Source organism: Lutjanus erythropterus, chromosome 22, assembly GCF_056507025.1.
Source record: "Lutjanus erythropterus isolate fLutEry1 chromosome 22, fLutEry1.hap2, whole genome shotgun sequence".
NCBI lineage: Eukaryota > Metazoa > Chordata > Actinopteri > Lutjaniformes > Lutjanidae > Lutjanus > Lutjanus erythropterus.
In genome coordinates, this window is record NC_139338.1 from 21,374,778 (window position 1) to 21,400,000 (window position 25,223).

The window sequence follows — 25,223 nt, forward strand, 5'->3', positions numbered from 1 at the left end:
TGATCACATGCTCGCTCAGTCTGAGACATTAAAATGCATACATGCAGTAAATTAATGATGGAGCAGCTTCATTTAACTGCCCTAGTTTACAGACTAAATGGAAACCCTGATTAAACATCTATGATCTTTATCTTCCAGCTGATAAATGATGAGAATTAATCATGTTGAATATTAATTAGGTTGGTAAAAATGTAATTCTTGCAGGTAGTGCTCTGAAATGACTAACAAGCTTTGTTTGTCTTAGTTGCAGCCCTGAATGACATTTCACCTCGCAGCGGCGTGAGGTCACTTTTATGAGTTAATAGTTGAGCTCACCTCATCCAGTCTCCTGTCGGTGCCCAGCGCCAGCAGATTATTGTACTCTCGCTCCAGAATCTGACGTGCCTGCAGATAAAAAATAAAAAGAATAAAACACAACACATTCTGATTTGCACAAGGCCGGCTATTTTTAGCGGAACGATAACAGAGGCAGCTGACACGTTACGTTATTCGCGCTGCATATCCATTTTACCTGATTATAGATGAGATGAGCAGTGGAAATTCACGGGGCAGCCTGCCAGAGTGACAGTTGGCAGAGCCGCGTGTTCTGATTTAGATTCAACCAGCTTTTTGAAGGCTGATACTGACATACCTCTACTTTTCGACTGAAGCTGGTGATAGATGATATTTCTGACCATACTCAGCACCTTTATATTTAGTTTGACAATGCTTTAAATAGATTATAAATGTTCCCCTCACGATGAGGTGTTTCCATATTCAGTGTGGAAATTTAGACAGATTTAGACATTGCTGATAAAATACATTACACAAGTCTAAATTAAGTTTGAATTCACAGCAGCTTTCTTGCTGTCTGATAGTTCGCCAATTCTTGATTCTTTATGCCGGGAAAATACATTTTAAAACTTTTGGCCTGACTTATAGCTCTACACCTTACCTTCATTTAATATTCAAAGATTCATGACTATTATTTCGCTCCTGATATGTAACACATGGGCTTGCTAACAAGGTTAAAAACTGTAGAGGGGTCTGAAAAGTTTTAATGGTCTGATCAAGGTAAAGTGGGTGTAGCTGGAGTACCTGAGTGTTTTGGTTGGGGATCTGGAGGAGCAGCGCCAGACTGCTGTAGTCGAAGTTGTCGTCCAAGGCGACTAGAGCGCCGTGCACTCCGCTCTCCAGCAGGATGTTGGCGTAGTCCCTCAGGCCTATACTCTGCACCCAGCGGATGACCCTCTCGTTACTCCACACCAACACGTCTGCACACACAGGCAAAGAAATCTCACCTTTAAATCTCTATGCAGTCATTTGTGGCATCTTGTTTCTGTAAGAAGTTTTTTTTATTTTGGGTTCACTTGCCTCTCATCTCATGCTGGCTGTGCTCCCTGCGTCTCTCCAGCTCCTTCCTGTCGTAGTTGAGCTTCTTCAGACACATGATTCCATACTGTAAACTTGTTCTGGTGTCAAAAAAAACAAAAAACACACATATCAACAGTCCTGTGATGGGAAAAACAGCCTGAAATGGCAGAAAAGATTTACCGACACTGATCATGAAAAACCTGGCATTTTTGTCGAAACACTATGGACTAAAACTAAGTCAAAATTCGCCGACAGTCACCATGAAGCCACCGAGGCGCGTCCCGTACCTGTGGAAGCTGTCCACCATTTTGAGGTGCACCCTCAGGTCCTTTTTGGTGAGGTGGTCCAGCATGCGCGCGTCCACCAGGCACTCCATGAAGTAGCTGCGGTACTGAGGTAGTCCTAGACTGGGCAGCCACTCGTTCCCTATCCACTCATGGTTCATGTCGCCATAAGCTAGAGTCTGACAGAAAGGGCACAAGTCAGCACACGCTACCGTCCAAGTTCATTCAGAACCTCTCAAAAGTACAAGAGTTTTCAACTCTTCTTGACGTTTAAATACTTAAGAACCAGACATCCTTGTTTTCCAGGGACAGTCCCTGTTGTTCGTGGCTTGTCCCCAGCTGGGGCTGTCCCTGGAAATGTCCCCATTTTTGACTGCATGTTAAAGAGGAAGAAGAGTGAAGAAGACAGTGGAGGAGAGGTAAAAATGCGACTATAAAGCTATCAACCAGAGTATTTTATCTAATAATGCACCGTTTATTTTTACAGGTCAGAGAGAAAGGAGTAGACTGTGGTTCTGTAAACTATGATTTTCTGACACAGTTTACAAAGTTAGTTACTTAGAACCCAATTGTAAGTCAGTCTGCACTATAGTTTATGATAGTACAACACCTGCCATGGTCAAAACGAACTGGAATTGTCCCCTTTTTATTTCATGGAGAATAACAAATGAAATATTGACCACTGAACTGGAACTGTCCCTAGTTTTCATTTCAGAAATCAGGTCACCTCAACTTAAAATGCAAAAAGGAAAAAAAAAAAAAAAAAACCTTGACATTGGTCTTGACATTTTAACTTAATTCTCAACATTTTGAAATTAATCTTCAAAATGCAAAATTCAGAAAAATCTTCCTCCTCTCATTTCCTTCCTTTTGCCTGGCCCTAATACTCTTCTGTACTGGATGCATTTTCCTAACATCTAATCTGCAAAGTAAAGACAAGTAATGGTCAAATGCAAGAAACTGCAGCAGCAGCAGGGTTTCCTCTTACCTGTGCCCAGCTCCCCTCTTCAGACTGTGACTTCTGTTTGAAACACAAAGATAGAAGAGTATATTTATGAGGCACAACTGTAATCTTATAGTTCTCTCACAAATCTGTATCCAAAATCTCCCTTAAATGCAACAAAGTCGACGTGTACATGAGTCAGTTTAAACATGATGCAGCAGTTTTGTTTACTATTGTCACAATCAAAATATGCCCTACTAAATATTTTGATTGTGATGCAAAATTGAGTCTGGTTGCAGTGTTTCTAAATCTACAAGAGAAAGACAGACAAAGGAAAGTTTTTTTTTCCAACCTCTGTTCTGTCTGAATTTTGACAAACTTTGAACTAACCGCAAGCTGCTTTAAAGACGTGGTTTAAGGCTTATGAAAGTCACTGCTGGGCAAGTTGAAAGGCACGAAAGCTCAAATCTAAATGGCATGTAAATTGGTCTCCGGGGGGACTTGTGTCCTGGCCCGACAATTTGCATTTAGTTTGGAAACAGGTGACTAATGGGGCGACACGCTGTCCTGAAAAATAGCTTCATAATTTCTGTTTTTGCTTTGGAAAGGGATAAGATGGGAGCAGGGGCTTTAGAGAAATGACAGAATGGAATAATAGCCTTTATATTGTAGTATGTAAAAGTGTCAAAATGATTTTGTATTTCTGTGGGATGAAGGTACTGATGGAGTCACAATCTAGTTATTTATTCTTCTAATTAAAATGTGACGTGATGATCACAATTTCCAGTCTGACGATGATGTACATATTCGATTCTCTCTGCACATCTGGGGCCACAGAACCGAAGCAAATCCTAACCAACTTTAGGAATCCTATCTTAATGGGTTAAAACTAATTACCATGGTTAAAGTTAAGTTCTGCAAGTTTGGAAAGTGCTGTAATACGACCACAGATCTCTAGATTTTCTTTAGTTCTTACGTTTTTTCTTTAGTTCTACATGAGATAAGAAAGTTCTTTTGGAAACAAATGCTGCATTTCACATCCAGCTTCCTCTGACTGACTCATTGATGTGCAAACCTAAAGAAGCAAAATGCAATGAAATAACTTTTCTTTTCTGGTGATATCTGGTTGAATTTTGTGTAGAAATAAACAGTCTAGCAGTCTGACGTGCAGCAAAAAGTGACTCAAACCTTCACTGATGAACAGACGGCTTCAGGCTCAACATTCGTAGCTTTTAAATGATTAAAAATTGACGGATGCTCCTCCAACTAAAATCCAGTTTTAAATTGGTGTTGATAAGAGGTTCACAGAGCAGGAAAGGGGTTAAATGATGCATGCTTTCTCCATCAGTCACCACCCAGATCTCTCCTCCTCCTCCTCCTCAAATATCCACTCTCACACCCAGACACACATGACTGACAGAGGGAGAAAAAAGGGGCGACGGTGAAGGACACAAGGGGACTGACCGTTTTGGAAGGGGCTGCCATGGTCTCCATCTCCTCATGGGTCACCCATACATTGCCTGACGGCTACAAGGGGCAGAGCCCAAGAGACAGAGCAGCAGCAGCAGCAGGGTTGGTGGTAGTAGAGGTCCGGTAGGAGGGGCAAGCAGTGTTAAAGAAGAAGAGCAGCACCACTGTAAGCCAATAGTGTTATAGCATCACAGTCAGATCATGAACTGGCCCGCAGACCCGCCAGGGGTCAAAGGGCGTTATGCAGAGGACAAAAACAGGACACGGTACAACACAAAACAGTCTCAACATCACAGTACAGTACAAATGACACACAGTTGCCATGCACATGAAGGAAGACCAAATAAATTAGTACAATCAACACAAACAGACACATAAAGCCCACATTACTCATCCCTCTCCATCTATATTTTACTTTTAAAGGGTTGGTTCACTCAAATTATTGTTTATCTGATTGATTTCCTAAATTTACTAGAGAATAAGACAGAAAAAAGCATCATCTTTGCTTAAAACATGACCAAGCCAATTGATTCTTGACTTAATTGCTTTCCTTTTCTGTTGATTAACTAACTGATTAAGACAAATATGGAAACAACACATGGCTTTTTAAAGTAAAAGGCTAATTTATTGGGGTGGAGGCAGAAATCTCAACACAGATAACTCCAAAACTATTTGCATGGCTTAAAAACACGAACTGAAATTCTGTTGCTCTTTGTAGTTGTATTTTTTTTCTATGATTTGTGCGAATCAACCCTTTTCTCCACTATAACTGCACTGCTGCGTCACTGTACTAGCATTTGTTGCTCTGCGGTCACAGCAGCGGGTCGGACGGTCATGAACCAGATAAGGACAATCCAATAGGGTTTTTCCACGGGCCTGGGTCGGTCTGCTTTAGCCTTATATTTTACAGTTTACTGATTGTTGTATTGTTGTTACAGTAGATGCCAGTCAGCACGTCTCCTGTTTGGAGAAGCTGAGAGGAACACCTAAGCTAAGCAATGTACTGCTGTGGACAGAGTCAACAGCAAAAGGTGTTTTAGACACTTAAAAAAGCTTCACCTAAAAAGAAATCAATCTGTTTAAGTAGCCAAATATTGCTCTCTTCAAACTAACCAAACTCCATAGGCGAAATCTGTAATTTTTACCCTGCAGGTCATGGGAGTTGCTGATCCACCACTGCCTCGATCTGTTACTTTGTTTGTGTTATTATGTGACTTCTGTTTTTTAAAAAGGTACTTCGGATTCACTGAAAGTCACACAATAACACAAAGAGACTCACCAATTGAGGCAGCAGCACACAAGCAAATCAAGTATTCTGCATGGTAAAATTACTGAATTTTCCTATGGAGTTTGGTTGGTTTTGAGAGAGTCTGTTTCCTGTCATAAAAGGCTGTCTGACAGCAAAGTAGAGCAGTGAAAATATTCTAAATATAGTGTACACTTAAACTAATTTCATTTTAAGTGACTAAAATACCTTTCATTGGTGCCTCTGTCTGCTTTTCCTAAAATTGGGCATGCCAACCAGCATCTACTGTAGCTATTACCCTGACTATTGATAATATTGATCGGTGCAACAACCTCCCCTACTACAGTGGACCACTCCTTCACTGCATGGTTGACGGGGGATCCAGTTGTAATGAAGGCGGTAAAATGACTAATTCTTTCCCCTCTCTCAATTTTCTGCTCGATATACACGTCCCACCATATTTACAAGGTCAATTAACCCCCTCTGTTAAGTGCGTGGCGGCGGCGGGGTGTTTTAAGTGTGGCAACAGGCGGAGGAGGAGGGCCCGTCACAGCCGGGTGGAGTTTGCGATCGGACGCGTGGAGTCGCACGTGCTGTAATGCAAGTTTCATGAGGCGTGGAAGCGGAGCTAAGTGGTAGATGGGAGGGTGAGGTAAAGAGGGGAACATGGGGGGATAAGAGAGTGTTATTTTACAACAGGGGACGACACAAAAAGTGCAAGAGCTTCTGAGTTATCACCACTGCATGCATAGATAGTATTGTGTAGAGACTAAAAACACTAACTTTAATGAATATTCTCAGCTGGGTTTATATAACAGCGCACAACTACTCGTGTCTGCATGATGTATAGTCTGCATTGTTTGTGCACCTTTATAAAGCGTATTAGTCCTTGCTCTGCAGTGTGAACAGTCACTATCATTAAGGAACAGCAGAGTCCCTCGAGGCTTTGTGCAATTACCATGACAACAGGGAGCTATGAAAGCGACTGTGGTGTGGAATAACTGGAGAGCTAAATCACAGTACGGGACACAAACCAGACCCCCACTGTAATATTCACTTTACTTCTCACAAAGACTTTCAGAGGATTTAAAATGGGCGAGATGCAAGTCGCTGACAAATGTGCTCGGTGCGATCGTAACGGCTGCTCGAGGACCGCCAACACACGTGTCACCCGTGTGTGGAGGCGTCGTGCATGCAAGCAGAGAGGACAGTCAGTCATGCAAACATTTGTCAGAGCAGCTCTGAAGGGAGAAATGATGTCAAATCATCTAATTCTGGATAAATAACAGGAGAATGAAGTCAAGTAAAGCAGGTCAGGTGTAATCGGTGCAGATGCTTTCGGTTGGCAAACAATGATCCAGCCACGTTGAAGGGGGTTCTGTATTTTTGGAAATATGCTTTTTCACTTTTTTGCTGAGAGCTGGATGAGAAGATCTGCTCAATATGAAGCTGGAACAAGCAGCCTGTTAGCTTAGTTTTGCACAAAGGCTCACTAACTGACACTTTAATAACCAATAAGAAACTGTAATTTTCTTCTGTCTTTCGCTGTTTATTATTTATACTAAACTGAATATCTTTGACAAAATGAGGCATTTAAGAAATCACCTGGACTTTTAGTTTTACTTTTTTTTTTTTTACTGTTTTCTGACAGTTTATAGACACTGCAGCTCTAGATTTAACATGACAATTACCTTTAGTCTTTGTTGTATGGAAGCCTATTTCCGGCAGTGAAAGACACAAATATCCCATAGATAAAAAACAAAGTTAAAATTATGAGATAAATAGTAAAAAATAAAAGGAAAAGGTGAGGATTATGAGATAAAAAGTCAGAATTTCATGATTAAAATGTCTAAAACATGACATAAAAAGTGATAATTATGTAATAAAAAGTCAACATTATGAGAAAAGTCAAAAAAATATTATATAATTGAGTTTTTGTCTCATAATTATGACTTTTTTAAGAAATTTTCTTCCTGACCGGGCAAAAAGAACAAACAAAAAAACATTAACGTTGGACTCTGAACTTGGAAATTTCAACTGTCAGTGGTTTGCTACTAACGTTAGCCTGAAGGGTCAAAAAGTCGTGAGGTTTAAGATTGGATCTGAAGAGCCCAAAACTCCTTTAGTCTGAGCCCAGCTTAAGCTAACAGGCTTTAGACAGGTTATCCGAGCTTCATATTGAACAGAAATTACTTTCAGCATGTAAGAATATTCCCAAAATGTTCAAAAACAATCCTAGTTCTTTCTTCTCCATTTCTACTTTTGTATTACTTCCTATCACTATTACTTCCTCCTGTTCAGTTTTGTCTCCCAACAAAAGTTTGTACGACAAAAATTCCAGTCTGCTTCCATGTTTTCATATTTTCTGTCCGACTCACGGTTCTGGAGGTGGGCGGGGCAGAGGGGCTGGTGAGGGAGACCATTTCCTGGATGGCCAGACGAAGCTTGAGCCGGTGCAGGGGGTTACTGATGCCGATCTCCCTCTGGATCTCAGTGTCAGACAGGGCAGACATGATGGCTCCGCTCTTCACGTTGGCGCGACACGCCGCCACGTACCAGGCCGGCATCCCCAACCACAGCTTCAGAGAGAAGAGGAGAGGCAAAGGAGCATGGGATGTTGAGTTTGAAATTCTTATTCTTGGCTTTTTGCTAAATAAAATCAGACTGTCTCAAATACCTTTAACATGATTTAATTGTATTCACAGTATCATGGAACAATTTGATTTTATTCCTCTAAAATATAAATTCATTCTTTTTTGGCAGGAGTTATTGCATTTTTGTCACCATCCTGAGTTTCAGGATATGTAACCTTAGCACAAAATCCTGTCTTATCAGCAGCTCAATAATTATCAGCTCCAGTAATCCTATTTGACTCCATCAATAACTGGAACATTGTGGTCTGGGCCTGGTGCCGTCCTGAATTGGCTGCTGGCTGCAGGTCATCTGCTGAACATTAGAGGGCAGTAGTGTTTCTGTTTTTTTTTTATGCTTATGTGCTCAGTCTGTCCAAAAATATCAGCCAGAGGAACTGAGTCACTGCAATGATTCATCAGAAATTGTAAAAGTATTATTTTGGTTCATGATCAATGCTTTTGTTGCTAAAATATGAATACTTATTTTTAGAAACTGGGTCATAGCTTAACACAGTTACTCAAAATGGATCTAAACAAACCACCAGTATATTGAAAAAATGCAATTACTGTATAGTAACTGGCTTATTTTGTCTAAGATGTTTTACAGTGAATATCTTTGAGTACGGCTGCACAATTAATTAAAATATCAAAATATCCGAAGTCCTGTAGAGCTGCAGAATTTCCCTGGCCTACAAATCTTGTTCCTTCAGATGTAAGAAAACTTGTTTTTTTCAGTACAGACTCCAAGAAATGTCACATAACCATGATTTTAACAGTTTTTTCAATGAAGTAACACCGTACCAGGTTTATATACTGTTCAAACCATATAAGATAGGGTATAAATTGTACTGGTAACTATTTTATTTTAACTCATTGAGCCAAAGACAGCAGCAACACAACAACATACTGTATGTCAAAACACACCAAGAGACTGAAGACAAGCATTTAACTGTAATACAAATGGTCGAACACTGAAATGTGACTTGATATCTTGTTCTGAGGGGGACGTGATAGTTTGGTTTGATAGATTGTTGATATGATTATAAGGTGTTGATCTAAGATAACACACCCTAAACTTTACCCTAAAAAAAATCATTCTTATTTCTTGGAAATTATGTTTACTTGGTCTGTTTAATAACAAAAAACATTACTTTTTTTTACCAACTGTAATCATAATGTGTGCCATAGAAGGTTAAGAAGTCTGGGTAAGTTTGCTCTGCCCCTGGCCTCGGAAGCTAAGTCAATACTTCAGCTCAATAAATAAAACTTTGGACTTTAAACAGTTTAGTTTGAATTCTATGCAACATTCTGCATCTTATTTGAAGCCAAGAATGCTAAACTGTGAGACAACAAAAAAAGCCACTTACCTCCAGCCAGGCTACAACCGTGGGTCCGTCCCATTGGGCGAAAGGTAAGCCCTTTCTCCTGGCCTCCTCCAATAGCTCGTGTCTGAGAGGGTGGGGACAGAGGACACTCTATATGAACACGTGCACCACTTGTACATGATAATAAACACACATCTTCTCACTCTGATACACACACACCACACCCTCTTAAACACTCTCACATCCTCACTAGTGAACAGTGCCTTTTCGCAAATGCCTGCAGTCACAGTGTGTGTGTGTGTGTGTGTGTGTGGTACATGAGAGGAGAGTACTCATACACATTTTATCTCCCAGTCCAGCCTGTACACTAAGAGTGTTGAAAAGGGCAGTGTTTTATCGTTCATCTCTGTGCCACCACAGAGCGGAGCGCACACAACTGGAGCTACACTCACACACACACAGGCTTTGCACCGTGGTGCTGACTATACAAGGGCGTTCCCTTACTACATTCATTCCCTAATCCCAGCATTAATATTTGTCCCTGTCAAACACCTGCAGTATTTCTAGTCACGAGTTTTAGTGTTTTCAGCTGAATATTTAAACTACTTAACAGATTTTTAAGACGTCAGATGGATGGCGCCATCACATGGTCATTTTGACCCTCTGTTTGTCTACCACTGCTCCAAATGTCATTCGATTTTAGCCAATTCAGGTTCAAAATTCTAGGTTTTACAAGGATAAAGGGCATCCCAGAGACAGCAGGACGGTAAAGTCAGTCTTGAGGTTTGCTGTGTTATTTATCAGTAGTTTATAAATGCAGATTTGTGGTATATGTTTGTAAGTTTGGGTCAAGTTAAGACATCAAATTTCTCTTTTTCTGCACTAATCAATTAATCATAAACCTCCAGAACAGCTATTATTGTGAAATGTGAATTGTGACGCGTAAATGGACTGTTTTGTCAGTCTTTACAATTTGCACTACAGTAACATAACAAATTTAAGTTGTAATGTTCCTAAACAGTATTACGTTATCCATGGGCTTTGTCTGCATTTTAAGACAGAATGAAAATTTGTGCAAATGCTTGATTAAAATAACACATTTAGATTCTTAACCTGGGGGTCCCCAGACCTTCACTGGGGGCCGCAAGTCCTTAATTTTAAGGCATGTAAGACAACTAAGTAGACCTAAATCTCAGCATTTCATTCATCTCTGTGAAGAAAACTACATGAAATTGTTATTGTTAAAGTTTAGACTATTATTTAAGATATAAACTTAAAGAAAGTCGCGGTTAAAACAAAAGGCTAAAAGAAAAAAGGCCAAGTGTCAGGGAAAACATTGAATTTATCAAAAATAAACCTGTTATGTATGTATGGTTGTTAGAATTTAAAAAATACATATTAGAGACAGAAAACACTTGTCTCTGATGCAATATTCACAGGAAGTAATCTGCTCAAAATTCATCCATCCCTGTTATTGTTACGCAAAAAATGTCACTTAGTCAGGGGCCTTGAGTTCAGTCTGATAGAAAAAGGGTCACCTAAAGAAAAAGATGCTGTGTGTGACTTCTGAGTGCAAATACTAACACACTGATGCACACACACACCTGGAAGGCACTGTGCTACAGCAGCAGCTCAGTAAAGCCGGACACTTCATTGTTAATCTAAGCACATTCGCCCGACTCATCCCTGTTCACACAGTCTCAGAACTTATTCTGCTGAGAGAGATTTTCTCCTCTCTGATACTTTTGTTAAATCATGCAGCATTGTATTTTTAAAAGTAACTTTCTCTTCACATTTTCTGGGCTGTGTTCCATGTTTTTTTGGTTTTTTTTAGCCGTGTTGGAGTGTAACCTAAGAGGCCTGAGCGCTGTTTTGTTTTGCCTCACTTCGAAAGCGGTGCAAATTTACTCAGCACGATGTAAATTTGCACCTTATCGACTAAGAGCGGCGAACGGACGCTCTTGGCCCGTCGTGCACAGAGCTGTTTGTATTGTGCTGAGTCCTCCCACGCTCGGCGAGACACGGAGAACTCATAAACTGCCTAAAAAATGCCTGGACAAGCAGGGGACCGAGCATGGAACACACTCGTACTCACACCCACGCACCAAAAAAACAAAAAAACAAAAAAACAATACAGTTCTTATTCGATTTAGTGAACACATTTCATAACAAAAGAAAAAAAACTCTGAATCAACAACAGCATTCCCTGAGTGTGTTGTCAAAAAACTTGACAAATGGAAAGAGTGTGCTTAGTAATAAACATGATACATGTAGCACTCTCAGCGTTGAAGGCCTCAGTACAGTGAAAGGGCACTTAAACACAGCATACATGGCGTACAAAAAAAGCCTACAGGGACAGAGGAAATGTGTTCATCCAAACACAACCAGGTACATTCACTGTCTTATCTATCCAGCACATGGGGAGATAGCCCATGTTTTATGTTCAGGTCAGGTCTAATGCATGGAGAAATACATCCACTGAACATAGCTGGGGAAAAGGGAAGTAAGGAAAACAGTTATGACAAATCATACAAACAAAAAGAACATTTGACATTCCCATAACCAGATATTGCAGCTGGTTATTTCACACAAATAGATAGAGACACATATAAGGAGAGGAAGACATTCCGGGTGTGAAAATTGGGCCCCAGATTAAGCGGCGGCACATTCTCTGTCCAGCCATGGATGCAGCTGCCATTGAACTGTAAAAAGGGGGGAAGAAACGTCTTCAGATGGTAAATGAAAAAAAGAAAGAAAGAAGGCAATGGCGTCGTTAACAGCCATGAAGGATAGAGAGATAAATAGATAGATAAGAGACGTCAGCTTTGGCACTGGCACTTTTTCGGGAGAGGACGGATGGTGGCGGACAGACAGGAGAGATGGCAGACAGGGGGAGGGGGGGGCAAATATGGCTGAGACAATGGTCATATCCAGGAGGTCAGTTATACATCCTCACAACTTACCCGCTTTTTGTTAGAGTCAGAGGGTGATGAGAGGGAGAGGAAGGGGTAAGAGAGGAGAGAATCAGAGAGCAAAGAAGGGGGAGAGAGAGAGAGAGAGAGCGACGGGGAGACAAAAGTACACAAAATGTTAATGAGTTAATAGGCAATTCAATGCTCTAAACAACAAGGTCGCACTTTATTTTACAGTACACTAACAAGACATAACAAGCTGCACTTTGTATCAAATTAGACAAAAACCAGAAACAACATGTTCTTTATGAGACCCATATTACACTCTTAGGATAGTGCAATAACGGTCTACAAGTGAAAAACATACTTTAGTTTACAGTACAGCTCCACTGGAATCTGTCTTTAATTGCTCTCTAATAAAGTATAATAAGGGTCTAACTGTGGGAAACAATACACTTTAGTTTACAGTACAGTTCTGTTGTAGTGTGACCCTAATTAGCCTCTAATAAAGCCTCTAAGAAAGTCTAACGAGGATCTAACGGTGGTGAATAATAAATTTTAGTTTACTGTACAATTCTGTGTTAATGTGTCACTAATTACTCAAACAAAGTTTAATAAGAGTACGGAATAATACACTTTAGTTTACAGTTCAGTTTTGCTGCAATGTGTCTAAAAGTCTAATAAGTCAGAAAGCATATATTTTAGTTTACAGTGCAGTTCTATTGTAATGTGTCCCTAAGTCTCATAAGTTTCTAATAAAATGGTCTAATACTGTCTGATAAAGAACACTTTTCAAGTTTTTGTCTAATTAAATACAAAGAACTTCTTGTTACATCTCACTAGTGTACTGTAAAATAAAGTGCGACCAACAAAAACACTCACACCCACACATCCACACACATAAATCTCACAATGGAGGACATTCGTTTACAGGAGCATCTGTAGACCGGTCAAAAAAAAAATAAAACAATGTCATCTTCTACAATGCAGTCCTGACCAACATCTCGTGCAGCAGAGGAAATGAGAAATGCACTGAAACACAGCAAGACCCCCTCCATGGCCTTACATTCAGATGCTCAGTTACATTCAGTTCATTGTCGTTACCTCTTGAAGAAAGGAAAAGAAAAGGAAAAAAAAAACAACAACAACACGCCAACAATGAGACCACAGCGGAAGGCTATTGATCGATCAAGATGCTGAAATGGAAAAATAGTGCAGGCAGCTCAATGGCATGCAGTGTGGAGGAGGAGGAGGCGCCAAGATGCAAGGTGGTGGTGTGGCCTTAATCCCGGACACCGCTATGAAGAAGTCAGTGCAGTGGAGGAAGAAACAACACATTTGTCAACATACAACGAACGATAACTCTCTATCGACCGACTACATGGGAGGCAAAGTTATTCGTCATGACAACTCAATGTGCACTTCGAGCAAATGACATTCATCATTTGGCACTGGGGCATGGCAAATGCACACACACGCTTCACGCACGCACACTGCAACAATCCTGCCGAGAGATGTGATTTGCAAGTGGGGCCTCCCTTTATCCTGACCGTGAGTGTAATCTATGGGTAGCGTGTGTTAGGAAAAAGCACATCTGTAGCTTCCAAATTGACAAAGTAGCTTTGCGAGATTAATTGGTTTTTTCAAGCCCGGATCAATAGTCCGACTTTGGCTCCGTGTCTGAATACAGTGAGGCTGATCTCTGCTCCTGGATACTGATCCAGCTTCTGCTTTCCATCGATCCTGATCTCAGTGTGGGTTATGGTATTACATACAGTACAGAGCTAAAGGTAAACACAGGAGGTGCAGGTTATATCCTCTGTGTGAAAGGTCAGACTGGACTATATATGTACTGTAATATATTGGTGAAAGGTCTAAAAACATACAGCTGGACGACTGTCAAACACAATCTTTTAAATATGACCATGAATTTAACACGGCCACGATATTAGACTCCTCTAAAGGACTGTCTGGATGTCGGGGTGCGATGTCTGTTTCATGTCGTTGTCGTCCTTTTGGACAAAGCTTACTTCTTTTTCAACCTGCGGTCCTTCTCAGCCTGAGTTCCCAGCTTGCCCACCCCCATGTCCTGGCCCGCCATGTCTGGGTCCATCATGGTCGCTGAGGGAGGAAGAGGAGGGGGAGGAGGAGGGGGAAGAACACAGGATATCAGAGAATGCAATCCGAAATCAATACTGTATGACATAATGGAATAAATAAATACTAAAATGTATTCATTAAGTAATGTAATTGCCTGTTTTTAATGGAACAAATAGTTTTTTTTTACTTTTATTTTGCACAATAGTCAAGAAATAATGAGATACAATGAGAAAATGAAGCATGAAGTTTCTCTGATTCTGAGGTATTTGATGAGTTTTTTCAGCTGAGGGTTGTTGGCTCAAGTAAACTTAATAGGGCTTGGTGATACCAAACTTTTTAGATTCAATAGTGACGCTTTTTTGTCGCAATTTTACCAATACTGTCATTTTTTAAAAAAGGGTATGTAATTTTGAAAATAATAAACAATTTTTAGGGAGATGAAGATTGTAAAATCGTATGATACGTACTATACAAATACATTACAAAAGCACATTTCAGTAAAAATAATAATTATCTTCTTGTTTGTCTTGTATTTGTTCAGTCTCCTTATAACTTTCAGGGTGGGATGTTTTTAAATATTTGAAGAGGTTGCTCGTTTTGCTGCTGTGTGGCACTTTGTTCTTACTCACTGTATTTCTATCTAGAGGTGAAAAGTTGCACCACACCACCTGATGTTTCCTGTCTGCTACTTTCTCACAGACTTCCTCAAAAACATACAGAAGTAGTGAAAATGTTGATGCAACCACCATTTTTTTTAAATTTAATAATAGGCTTTGAAGCCAACTGAGTAGCTTGTGAGAACCGATGCATCAAACCTGCAGAATCAATTTACCCATCCTGAAAATCTAAACAGTTGTCTTTTTTTAAAAAAAGCATAATGGCTGTTTCTTTTTCAGTTCATGACAAATTTCCCTTTGGGGCCATTAAAGTATATATTATCTAATCGCTGTTTCCAGTGCCCACCTTGTGGATCTACCATGACCTGTCTGTGTGCCAGGTGCGCCAGTCTGCCTTTCTCCTTCTTGCCAAAAAGCCGTCCGATGGAGGATTTGATTCCCTTCTTCTTCGGCTGCTTGTGGAGCGAGTCTTGGCTGCTGGCTACGCTACTCAGTGCGCTGGCCTCGGCCTCCAGAGAGGCCACGATCCTGAAGGAACGAACACACACAGTGAAAACACTGCTGGTAGAAAGTTTCAGGTACATTTCAACTTCATGAGATAACCTTCTCAAAGGTCTCAAAGGTTTCATTAATAACCTTGTAAAAGTGAATTTACTTTAGTTAAATGAGATTAGAAGGTTCTTAATATCTTTCTTTGCTCTGTTCTTTTGAATGATTCTGTTTTTCTGTGCAGCATCCTTGAAGTATTTACTGATTTCCCCAACTTCACTTTTTAAGCTTCTTTATTCATGCAAATTACTGTAGACTCATCTAATACTGTTGCTACTGTCTGCGATTTAAGTTTGAATAAGTACCCAGATTATCTCTACGAGCTACGAGCGCTAAAAAAAAAACATTCATGGCAAAACTTCAGCTAAATTGGAAGCTTCTGTGTGGGCAGTAAACCATCTCATTTTCATCCAAAGCAAAGAAACAGGCACAGCTAAAGACGACTACGCCATCTGAAAACCAGAACATCGAGCTAACGTTTTACAAGAAAGAATAGGATTTGCATCCAAAACAGAAAAGCAGTCAAACAAAAAAAAAAAACTGTCCTACTTCAAACGAGATTACTTCTCATCTTTAAGGAGCGTGTGTGTACGGCTCACACCTACCCTCGTGCGTCGTTGTGCGAGGAGGCTGGCAGTGTGTGCGTCATTCGGACAGTGCGCGGCGTCGGAGGGGGGGACGTCTCACATTTGATGGTGGCCTTGTCCTCGCGGCCATCCTCATCCACCGCCGCTATCTGCGGGACGAGAGCGATGGACAGGACATTAGATGTGACCCTCGGAAATGAGTGAATAACCTCTTTATCCAGGGTGTCACTGTAGGACCCATATTAATAAACTGTTTAAACTGATGAATTAAACTTTATTTAATAGTTATTGGACATTCAAATAATATTTATATCGGTTCATAAAACATTCACTTAGTTTTATAAGTTTTATAAGCAACAATTGCAACTTTACAAATAATGTTTATAGATAGTTTGCAAACTATTTTTTAACCATTAACAAAGTCTGTCCCTCGATGTAATGATTTCTTAAAAGTTTACAAATCATTTGGTATTCATTAACAAATACTTAATATAGTTTATAAAATGTTATGTGCGCAACAATAAACCACTAAAAGACTTATCATCTATAATACAACCAAATTTATTAACTAATTATTTTTATATTAGTAATTTTAATTTTAATTAATTAATTAATAGTATTTTTCATTATTATTTTATGTACAATATTATATTTAACATAATTACTTTTTACACTTTATTTTTAACACTCTATAGTAACAGAAAAAACAAGCCTGCTAATCATTTTGGAGCAAAAACATCCTTCTGGATTAATAAATTTATGTCTTATCTCAATCATTTTATATTACACAAACTAAAAATAACATAACATAAATTATAGCATTACTAATAGTAAATAGTCATAATTAATTATCATTTGAAATAAGTGAAATAAAGCGTTAGATGTAAGCGGTGCTGTGTGTACCTTTCTTCTGTGTTTCCTCAGATCGCTGGGCTGTTGGACAGAAAAAAGACAACCGTCAGTGTTTTAAAGCACGTCTGTAATAAATTAAAGACGATCGGCTCATTCATATAAATATCATACATCATTAGGTGCTCATGAGCTTTCGCCCAATAGCAGAGCATCAATTCCCAGATCAATGCAGGGGGGACAAAGACGGACTGGTAAACAACTCATTTGAGCGATCAATAAAATCAAAGCTTTATTCCTTTAAAAGCCTCTGGGGAAAAGGACACATTACACCCCACCTTGTTCTGATGCATTATGGGAGCATTTATGAATATTTTTTTTTAGAGGTATTTCTTCTTTGACAAGTACATCTGGAGTGTTTCAGCCTCGGGTTAATGTGGAGAGAGCGAGAGAAGCTGCAAAACACATTATTGTCTATTCTGGGAGGAACTGTAAGCCGTCCCTTTGACATCTGGGCCGCACGATGACAGCTGACATAGCAAGACAGCCTCTGTCACGACTTTCTCTGCGCGCTAAGTCTTCAAAAATTGATGTTTTCTGTAGCTGTGCAGCAGGGACAATTTTTTTAAACAAGAAACACCGAAACAACCATCAACACTTTGCATAAGCTGCTGTGGACATATGGCATCCTTTGCACGAGGGGGTGAGACATATTTCACATACAATACATCTTTAAGTACTTAAAAAAAAAGTGGTACAATCGCTAAAAATAAACCCTATATCCCCTGAAAGTACATACTCTGACTTCACATGTACTCAAACTCTAATCAAATGCTGCCGTGTGATGCAAGGACACTAAATCCCTCATGGCCTTAAAGGAATTTCTGCCTGTCAATCACAGCACTACAGGCTACAATCCCAATCCATTTTCGCAATTTTGCACCTCATAGAAATCCATGTCACATTTCACAGCATCTTTTGCTCTTGTAATGGACATCAGTCTTTTTTATCAGTGTGGTATCTCAGACACCACTTGTCTGTATGTGATGATATAATACCTCTTGATAGCGTGTTCTATAAAAAACAACCATACCGCTGGATATGATTGCAAATGTCACAATATATAAAGGAAACATCAGTTGATTTGAAACGGTTTCATCTTGAATGAGACATTCTGTGTTCTGGGGTAAAAGATGAGGTACAAACCGGTCGTTTTGTCGATTTTTCATGTGACTAATAAAGGCTTTTAATCAAAGCTCCACATACTCTTGTTCTTCTGTGTGTGAGTGTCTGAGGGGTTGAGCAAGTGAAAGTCTGTCAGAGTGTCATCATTCAGGAGTTGATGCTGTTTTTTTGCTAATCCTCTACTTAGTGCACTGCATTCTTTTCCTTGATGATGAGCCTGTGATTAACAGCAGAGCTATGTCGATGTACTGATATTTCCACACAGAAAGACACACACGCACACACACCAGAGAGCCCCTCAGACTCTCTGAGCTGCTAACTGTTTCCTAGCGCGGACACAGAGAGTCTGACAGCAGCTGCTCATGGCTAGTTAGCTCTAACTATTAGCATGTCTGTTCCTGCTACACTGAGCAGTCAAGTCACTCTGGTCGGTGTCTCCTTATGTCCCACACCACACACACTATCTAGCCATGGAGCTACACTCCCTACAGTGGCTGCCCTTTGCAGTCCTCTGCTGCGTCTTTTAAACACACTGGGTGGGAGGGAGCTAACAGGATTTGGATGTGTTGTTACTTTTTAATGACAGCTGCACTGTGGATGTTGCCTGCTTCATTTTAACTGTAAAGCACTCACCAGTGTCATCACCCCCATGCGCTCCATATCGCGAGCGGGGCTTCGGGGATCAAGTTTGGGGGTGGAGTGTCCGCTGGGCGGGGAGGAGGAGGCCAAGGAGGAGGCGGTGGCTGAGGCAGTGATGGAGGCTCCGTGGTGGTGCATTCGAGCCAGGTTGAGGCCCTCGAGGCTGACGCTGGCCACTCGATTTTCTATCTCCTCCGCCCGCAGCTCCGTCGACTCCTTCTCCTCCTGGATCAGCCTTTTGGAAGAGGACAAAGGAGGACATGAGAATAAAACTCGACAGTAGGAGATGAATAAAAATGGACTCCACTTTTAATTCCAGGATATCAGTATCACCATTAGAGAGTTTAACTTTACCTAAGGACGTCTTTGGAGGTGGATTTCTGCAGATTTGCTTAACAAATTCCGTTAAATACCTAAAGTTTAAGGCAAACTAATTAAAGGGCAAAGTGAGGAGATAAAAGGCTAAAAGTCAGGTCATTAGCATTAACATACCCGGGGTCTAACTTTGTAATTAGCTGAGAGCTTGACTCCTTGGATTCATGATCACTATCTGCCATCAGATTTGAATTAACTCCTCCTGGAAGAAATGTGGCACTGTGCCTATTGATGGAGATGTAAATTAGCGAAGACCAAAAGGCACGTTAAGAGCCCTTGAAATAAAGAACTGAGTAAAGTTACGCCTGGGGATATGAATACTTATCAGCAGAAGATAATTACAGCATTAACAAGCAAGAAGCAGATCACATTTCCTGAAACATCGAGTGCATACAAAAAAAAAAAGGGTTTGGTTCATAGAGAGGAGGAGCGATCTACAGACAACTGATAGCCCAGAGTGAGTATGACAGATTCTTGCACGACAGAAAAGATGCAGTAGATGCAGGTCGGCATGACCCCAGTTTGGAGAAGCAAAGAAGAGTCCCAGCATGAAAACTAAGCGATGAACTGCTGTGGAGAGGGTCGGCAACAAAAGGAGGCATGCCGACCACCTAATACACTAACTATCAATAAATATCTCATATAACCCCATTTAAAAAGACTGACGTACCCTTTTATGGTATATTTTACTAGATTTTGGAGAGAATCAGTGAATTATTCTGCGGATGTGGTTTGATAAGTTTCTCTCTCATACATTTCTTCAGCTTCTGTGGTTACCGACATAAATAAGCCAACCCGTTTCTTAATGGAGTGTGTTACCTAATACTAAAAATATAGATTTTGGCTGGAATATCACTTATGAAGCAAAGGATGAGGGAAGAAACAGGGGCGAGTAAGAAACTTTAACCCTCTATGGTACACATTATGATGCCAGTGAGGGAAAAAATGTTTTGAGTGTTTTTATGTCTCAAAATAGACTAAATAAACATAATCTGAAGAAATTTTATTTTTATTTTTATTTTTGGAAGTTTTTGGGGTTCGTTGCCTGTAGGCAACATTGTACCATAATGGTGCATAAGAGAAAAAGAACGTTCCTTTTCCAATTTGAACATTGTTTATTTCATAAACATATGCAAAAATATTCAATATTCATAAAATTTTACATTAAAAAGAATTATGAAAAGAATTTAAATGTATCTGTATGTATGTATGTATGTATGTATGGTCATATATATATATGTATGCATGGTCATATGTATGGCCATATGTATGTATGTATGTATGTATGTATGGTTGCATGGTCATATGTATGTATGTATGTATGTATGCTCATATGTATGTATGCTCATATATATGTATGTATGTATGCTCATATGTATGTATGCTCATATGTGTGTATGTATGTATGTATGGTCATATGTATGTATGCATGGTCGTATGTATGTATGTATGCTCATATGTATGTATGTATGCATGGTCATATGTATGTCTGTATGTATGTATGTATGCATGGTCATATGTATGTATGTATGTATGCTCATATGTATGTATGTATGTATGTATGTATGCATGGTCATATGTATGTATGTATATATGTATGTATGTGTGTATGTATGTATGGTCATATGAATGTATGCATGGTCATATGTATGTATGCTCATATGTATGTATGTATGTATGTATGGTCATATGTATGTATGTATGTATGTATGTATGGTTATATGTATGTATGTATGTATGTATGTATGCTCATATGTATGTGTGTATGCATGGTCACGTGTATGTATGTATGTATGCATGTATGCTCATATGTATGTATGTATGTATGTATGTGTGCATGGTCATATGTATGACCATATGTATGTATGTATGTGTGTATGTATGTATGGTCATATGAATGTATGCATGGTCATATGTATGTATGGTCATATGTATGACCATATGAGTATATGTATGTGTGTATGTATGTATGGTCATATGAATGTATGTATGGCCATAAGTATGTATGTATGTATGTATGTATATATGTATGGCCATATGTATGTATGTATGTATGCATGGTAATGTGTATATATGGTCATATGTATGTATGTATGTATGTATGGTCATATGTATGTATGTTTGTATGCATGGTCATATGTTTGGCCATATGTATGAATGTATGCTCATATGTATGTATGCTCATATGTATGTACGTATGTATGTATGTATGCTCATATGTATGTATGTATGTATGCATGGTCATATGTATGTATGTATATATGTATGTATGTGTGTATGTATGTATGGTCATATGAATGTATGCATGGTCATATGTATGTATGCTCATATGTATGTATGTATGTATGTATGTATGTATGGTCATATGTATGTATGTATGTATGTATGGTTATATGTATGTATGTATGTATGTATGTATGTATGTATGTATGTATGCTCATATGTATGTGTGTATGCATGGTCACATGTATGTATGTATGCATGTATGGTCATATGTATGTATGCATGTATGCTCATATGTATGTATGTATGTATGTATGTGTGCATGGTCATATGTATGACCATATGTATGTATGTATGTATGTATGTATGTATGGTCATATGAATGTATGCATGGTCATATGTATGTATGGTCATATGTATGACCATATGAATATATGTATGTGTGTATGTAGGTATGGTCATATGAATGTATGTATGGCCATAAGTATGTATGTATGTATGTATGTATATATGTATGGCCATATGTATGTATGTATGTATGCATGGTCATGTGTATATATGGTCATATGTATGTATGTATGTATGTATGTATGTATGGTCATATGTATGTATGTTTGTATGCATGGTCATATGTTTGGCCATATGTATGAATGTATGCTCATATGTATGTACGTATGTATGTATGTATGCTCATATGTATGTATGTATGTATGTATGCATGGTCATATGTATGTATGTATATATGTATGTATGTGTGTATGTATGTATGGTCATATGAATGTATGCATGGTCATATGTATGTATGCTCATATGTATGTATGTATGTATGTATGGTCATATGTATGTATGTATGTATGTATGCATGTATGGTTATATGTATGTATGTATGTATGTATGTATGTATGTATGTATGCTCATATGTATGTGTGTATGCATGGTCACATGTATGTATGTATGCATGTATGGTCATATGTATGTATGCATTTATGCTCATATGTATGTACGTATGTATGTATGTGTGCATGGTCATATGTATGACCATATGTATGTATGGTCATATGTATGACCATATGAATATATGTATGTGTGTATGTATGTATGGTCATATGAATGTATGTATGGCCATAAGTATGTATGTATGTATGTATGTATATATGTATGGCCATATGTATGTATGTATGTATGCATGGTCATGTGTATATATGGTCATATGTATGTATGTCTGTATGTATGGTCATATGTATGTATGTTTGTATGCATGGTCATATGTTTGGCCATATGTATGAATGTATGCTCATATGTATGTATGCTCATATGTATGTACGTATGTATGTATGTATGTTCATATGTATGTATGTATGTATGGTCACATGTACCTATGTATGCATGGTCATATGTATATATGTATGTATGCATGTATGCTCATATGTATGTATGTATGTATGCATGGTCATATGTATGACCATGTGTATGTATGTATGTGTGTATGTATGTATGGTCATATGAATGTATGCATGGTCATATGTATGTTTGGTCATATGTATGTATGTATGTATGTATGTATGTATGTATGGTCATATGTATGCATGTATGGTCATAAGTATGTATGTATGTATGTATTGTCATATGTATGTATGTATGCATGGTCATATGTATGTATGGTCATATGTATGTATGTATGGTTGCATGGTCATATGTATGTATGTATGCTCATATGTATGTATGCTCATATATATGTATGTATGTATGCTAATATGTATGTATGCTCATATGTGTGTATGTCTGTATGTATGTATGCTCATATGTATGTATGTATGTATGTTTGGTCATATGTATGTATGCATGGTCATATGTATGGCCATACTTATGTATGTACGTATGTATTCTCATATGTATGTATGTATACATGGCCATATGTATGTATGTATGCTCATATGTATGTATGTATGCATGGTCATATGTATGTCTGAATGTATGTATGTATGTATGGTCGCATGTATGTATGTATATATGCATGGTGATATGGATGTATGTATGTATGCATGGTCATATGTATGTATGTATGTATGCATGGTCATATGTATGTATGTATGTATGTATGTATGTGTGTGTGTATGTATGTATGGTCATATGAATGTATGCATGGTCATATGTATGTATGCTCATATGTATGTATGTATGTATGTATGGTCATATGTATGTATGCATGGTCATATGTATGTATGTATGTATGTATGTATGGTCATATGTATGTATGTATGTATGTATGTATGGTCATATGTATGTATGTATGTATGCATGGTCATATGTATGTATGTATGTATGTATGTATGGTCATATGTATGCATGTATGGTCATATGTATGTATGTATGTATGTATGTATATATGTATGGTCATATATATGTATGTATGCATGGTCATATGTATATATAGTCATATGTATGTATGTATGTATGTATGGTCATATGTATGTATGTTTGTATGCATGGTCATATGTTTGGCCATATGTATGAATGTATGGTCATATGTATGTATGTATGTATGTATGTATGGTTATATGTATGTATGTATGTATGTATGTATGTATGTATGTATGTATGTATGCTCATATGTATGTGTGTATGCATGGTCACATGTATGTATGTATGTATGTATGCATGTATGGTCATATGTATGTATGCATGTATGCTCATATGTATGTATGTATGTATGTATGTGTGCATGGTAATATGTATGACCATATGTATGTATGTATGTGTGTATGTATGTATGGTCATATGAATGTATGCATGGTCATATGTATGTATGGTCATATGTATGACCATATGAATATATGTATGTGTGTATGTATGTATGGTCATATGAATATATGTATGGCCATATGTATGTATGTATGTATGCATGGTCATGTGTATATATGGTCATATGTATGTATGTCTGTATGTATGGTCATATGTATGTATGTTTGTATGCATGGTCATATGTTTGGCCATATGTATGAATGTATGCTCATATGTATGTATGCTCATATGTATGTATGTATGTATGTATGGTCACATGTATCTATGTATGCATGGTCATATGTATGTATGTATGTATGTATGCATGTATGCTGATATGTATGTATGTATGCATGTATGTATGCATGGTCATATGTATGACCATATGTATGTATGTATGTGTGTATGTATGTATGGTCACATGAATGTATGCATGGTCATATGTATGTATGTATGTATGCATGTATGCTCATATGTATGTATGTATGCATGTATGTATGCATGGTCATATGTATGACCATATGTATGTATGTATGTGTGTATGTATGTAAGGTCATATGAATGTATGCATGGTCATATGTATGTATGGTCATATGTATGTATGTATGTATGTATGTATGTATATATGGTCATATGTATGCATGTATGGTCATAAGTATGTATGTATGTATGTATGTATGTATGTATGTATGGTCATATGTATGTATGTATGCTCATATGTATGTATGTATGCATGGTCACATGTATGTATGTATGTATGTATGTATGTATGCATGTATGGTCATATGTATGTATGTATGTATGTATGTATGTATGGTCATATGAATGTATGCATGGTCATATGTATGTATGTATGTATGTATGTATGTATGTATGTATGTATGGTCATATGAATGTATGCATGTTCATATGTATGTATTGTCATATGTATGTATGTATGTATGTATGTATGGTCATATGTATGCATGTATGGTCATAAGTATGTATGTATGTATGTATGTATGTATGTATGTATGTATGGTCATATGTATGTATGTTCATATGTATGTATGTATGTATGTATGTATGTATGTATGTATGGTCATATGTATGCATGTATGGTCATAAGTATGTATGTATGTATGTATGTATGTATGTATGTATGGTCATATG

The 25,223-nt window shown here is 38.3% G+C and overlaps 1 protein-coding gene across 1 annotated transcript in view; it reads right to left on the reverse strand.

The window, feature by feature from the left end:
* Positions 1 to 25,223, reverse strand: part of ppfia2 (PTPRF interacting protein alpha 2) — a 235,853-nt gene that overhangs the window by 9,423 nt on the left and 201,207 nt on the right. Inside the window, exons 17-29 of the mRNA XM_084711099.1 lie at positions 18,687 to 18,927; positions 16,923 to 16,952; positions 16,038 to 16,168; positions 15,230 to 15,411; positions 14,197 to 14,287; positions 9,297 to 9,378; positions 7,675 to 7,875; positions 4,045 to 4,107; positions 2,626 to 2,658; positions 1,641 to 1,816; positions 1,354 to 1,451; positions 1,078 to 1,253; positions 316 to 384 (exon numbers count right to left, since the gene is read on the reverse strand). Coding sequence (XP_084567225.1) covers positions 316 to 384; positions 1,078 to 1,253; positions 1,354 to 1,451; positions 1,641 to 1,816; positions 2,626 to 2,658; positions 4,045 to 4,107; positions 7,675 to 7,875; positions 9,297 to 9,378; positions 14,197 to 14,287; positions 15,230 to 15,411; positions 16,038 to 16,168; positions 16,923 to 16,952; positions 18,687 to 18,927 — 1,573 coding nt within the window. The remainder of the gene's footprint in view (positions 1 to 315; positions 385 to 1,077; positions 1,254 to 1,353; positions 1,452 to 1,640; positions 1,817 to 2,625; positions 2,659 to 4,044; positions 4,108 to 7,674; positions 7,876 to 9,296; positions 9,379 to 14,196; positions 14,288 to 15,229; positions 15,412 to 16,037; positions 16,169 to 16,922; positions 16,953 to 18,686; positions 18,928 to 25,223) is intronic.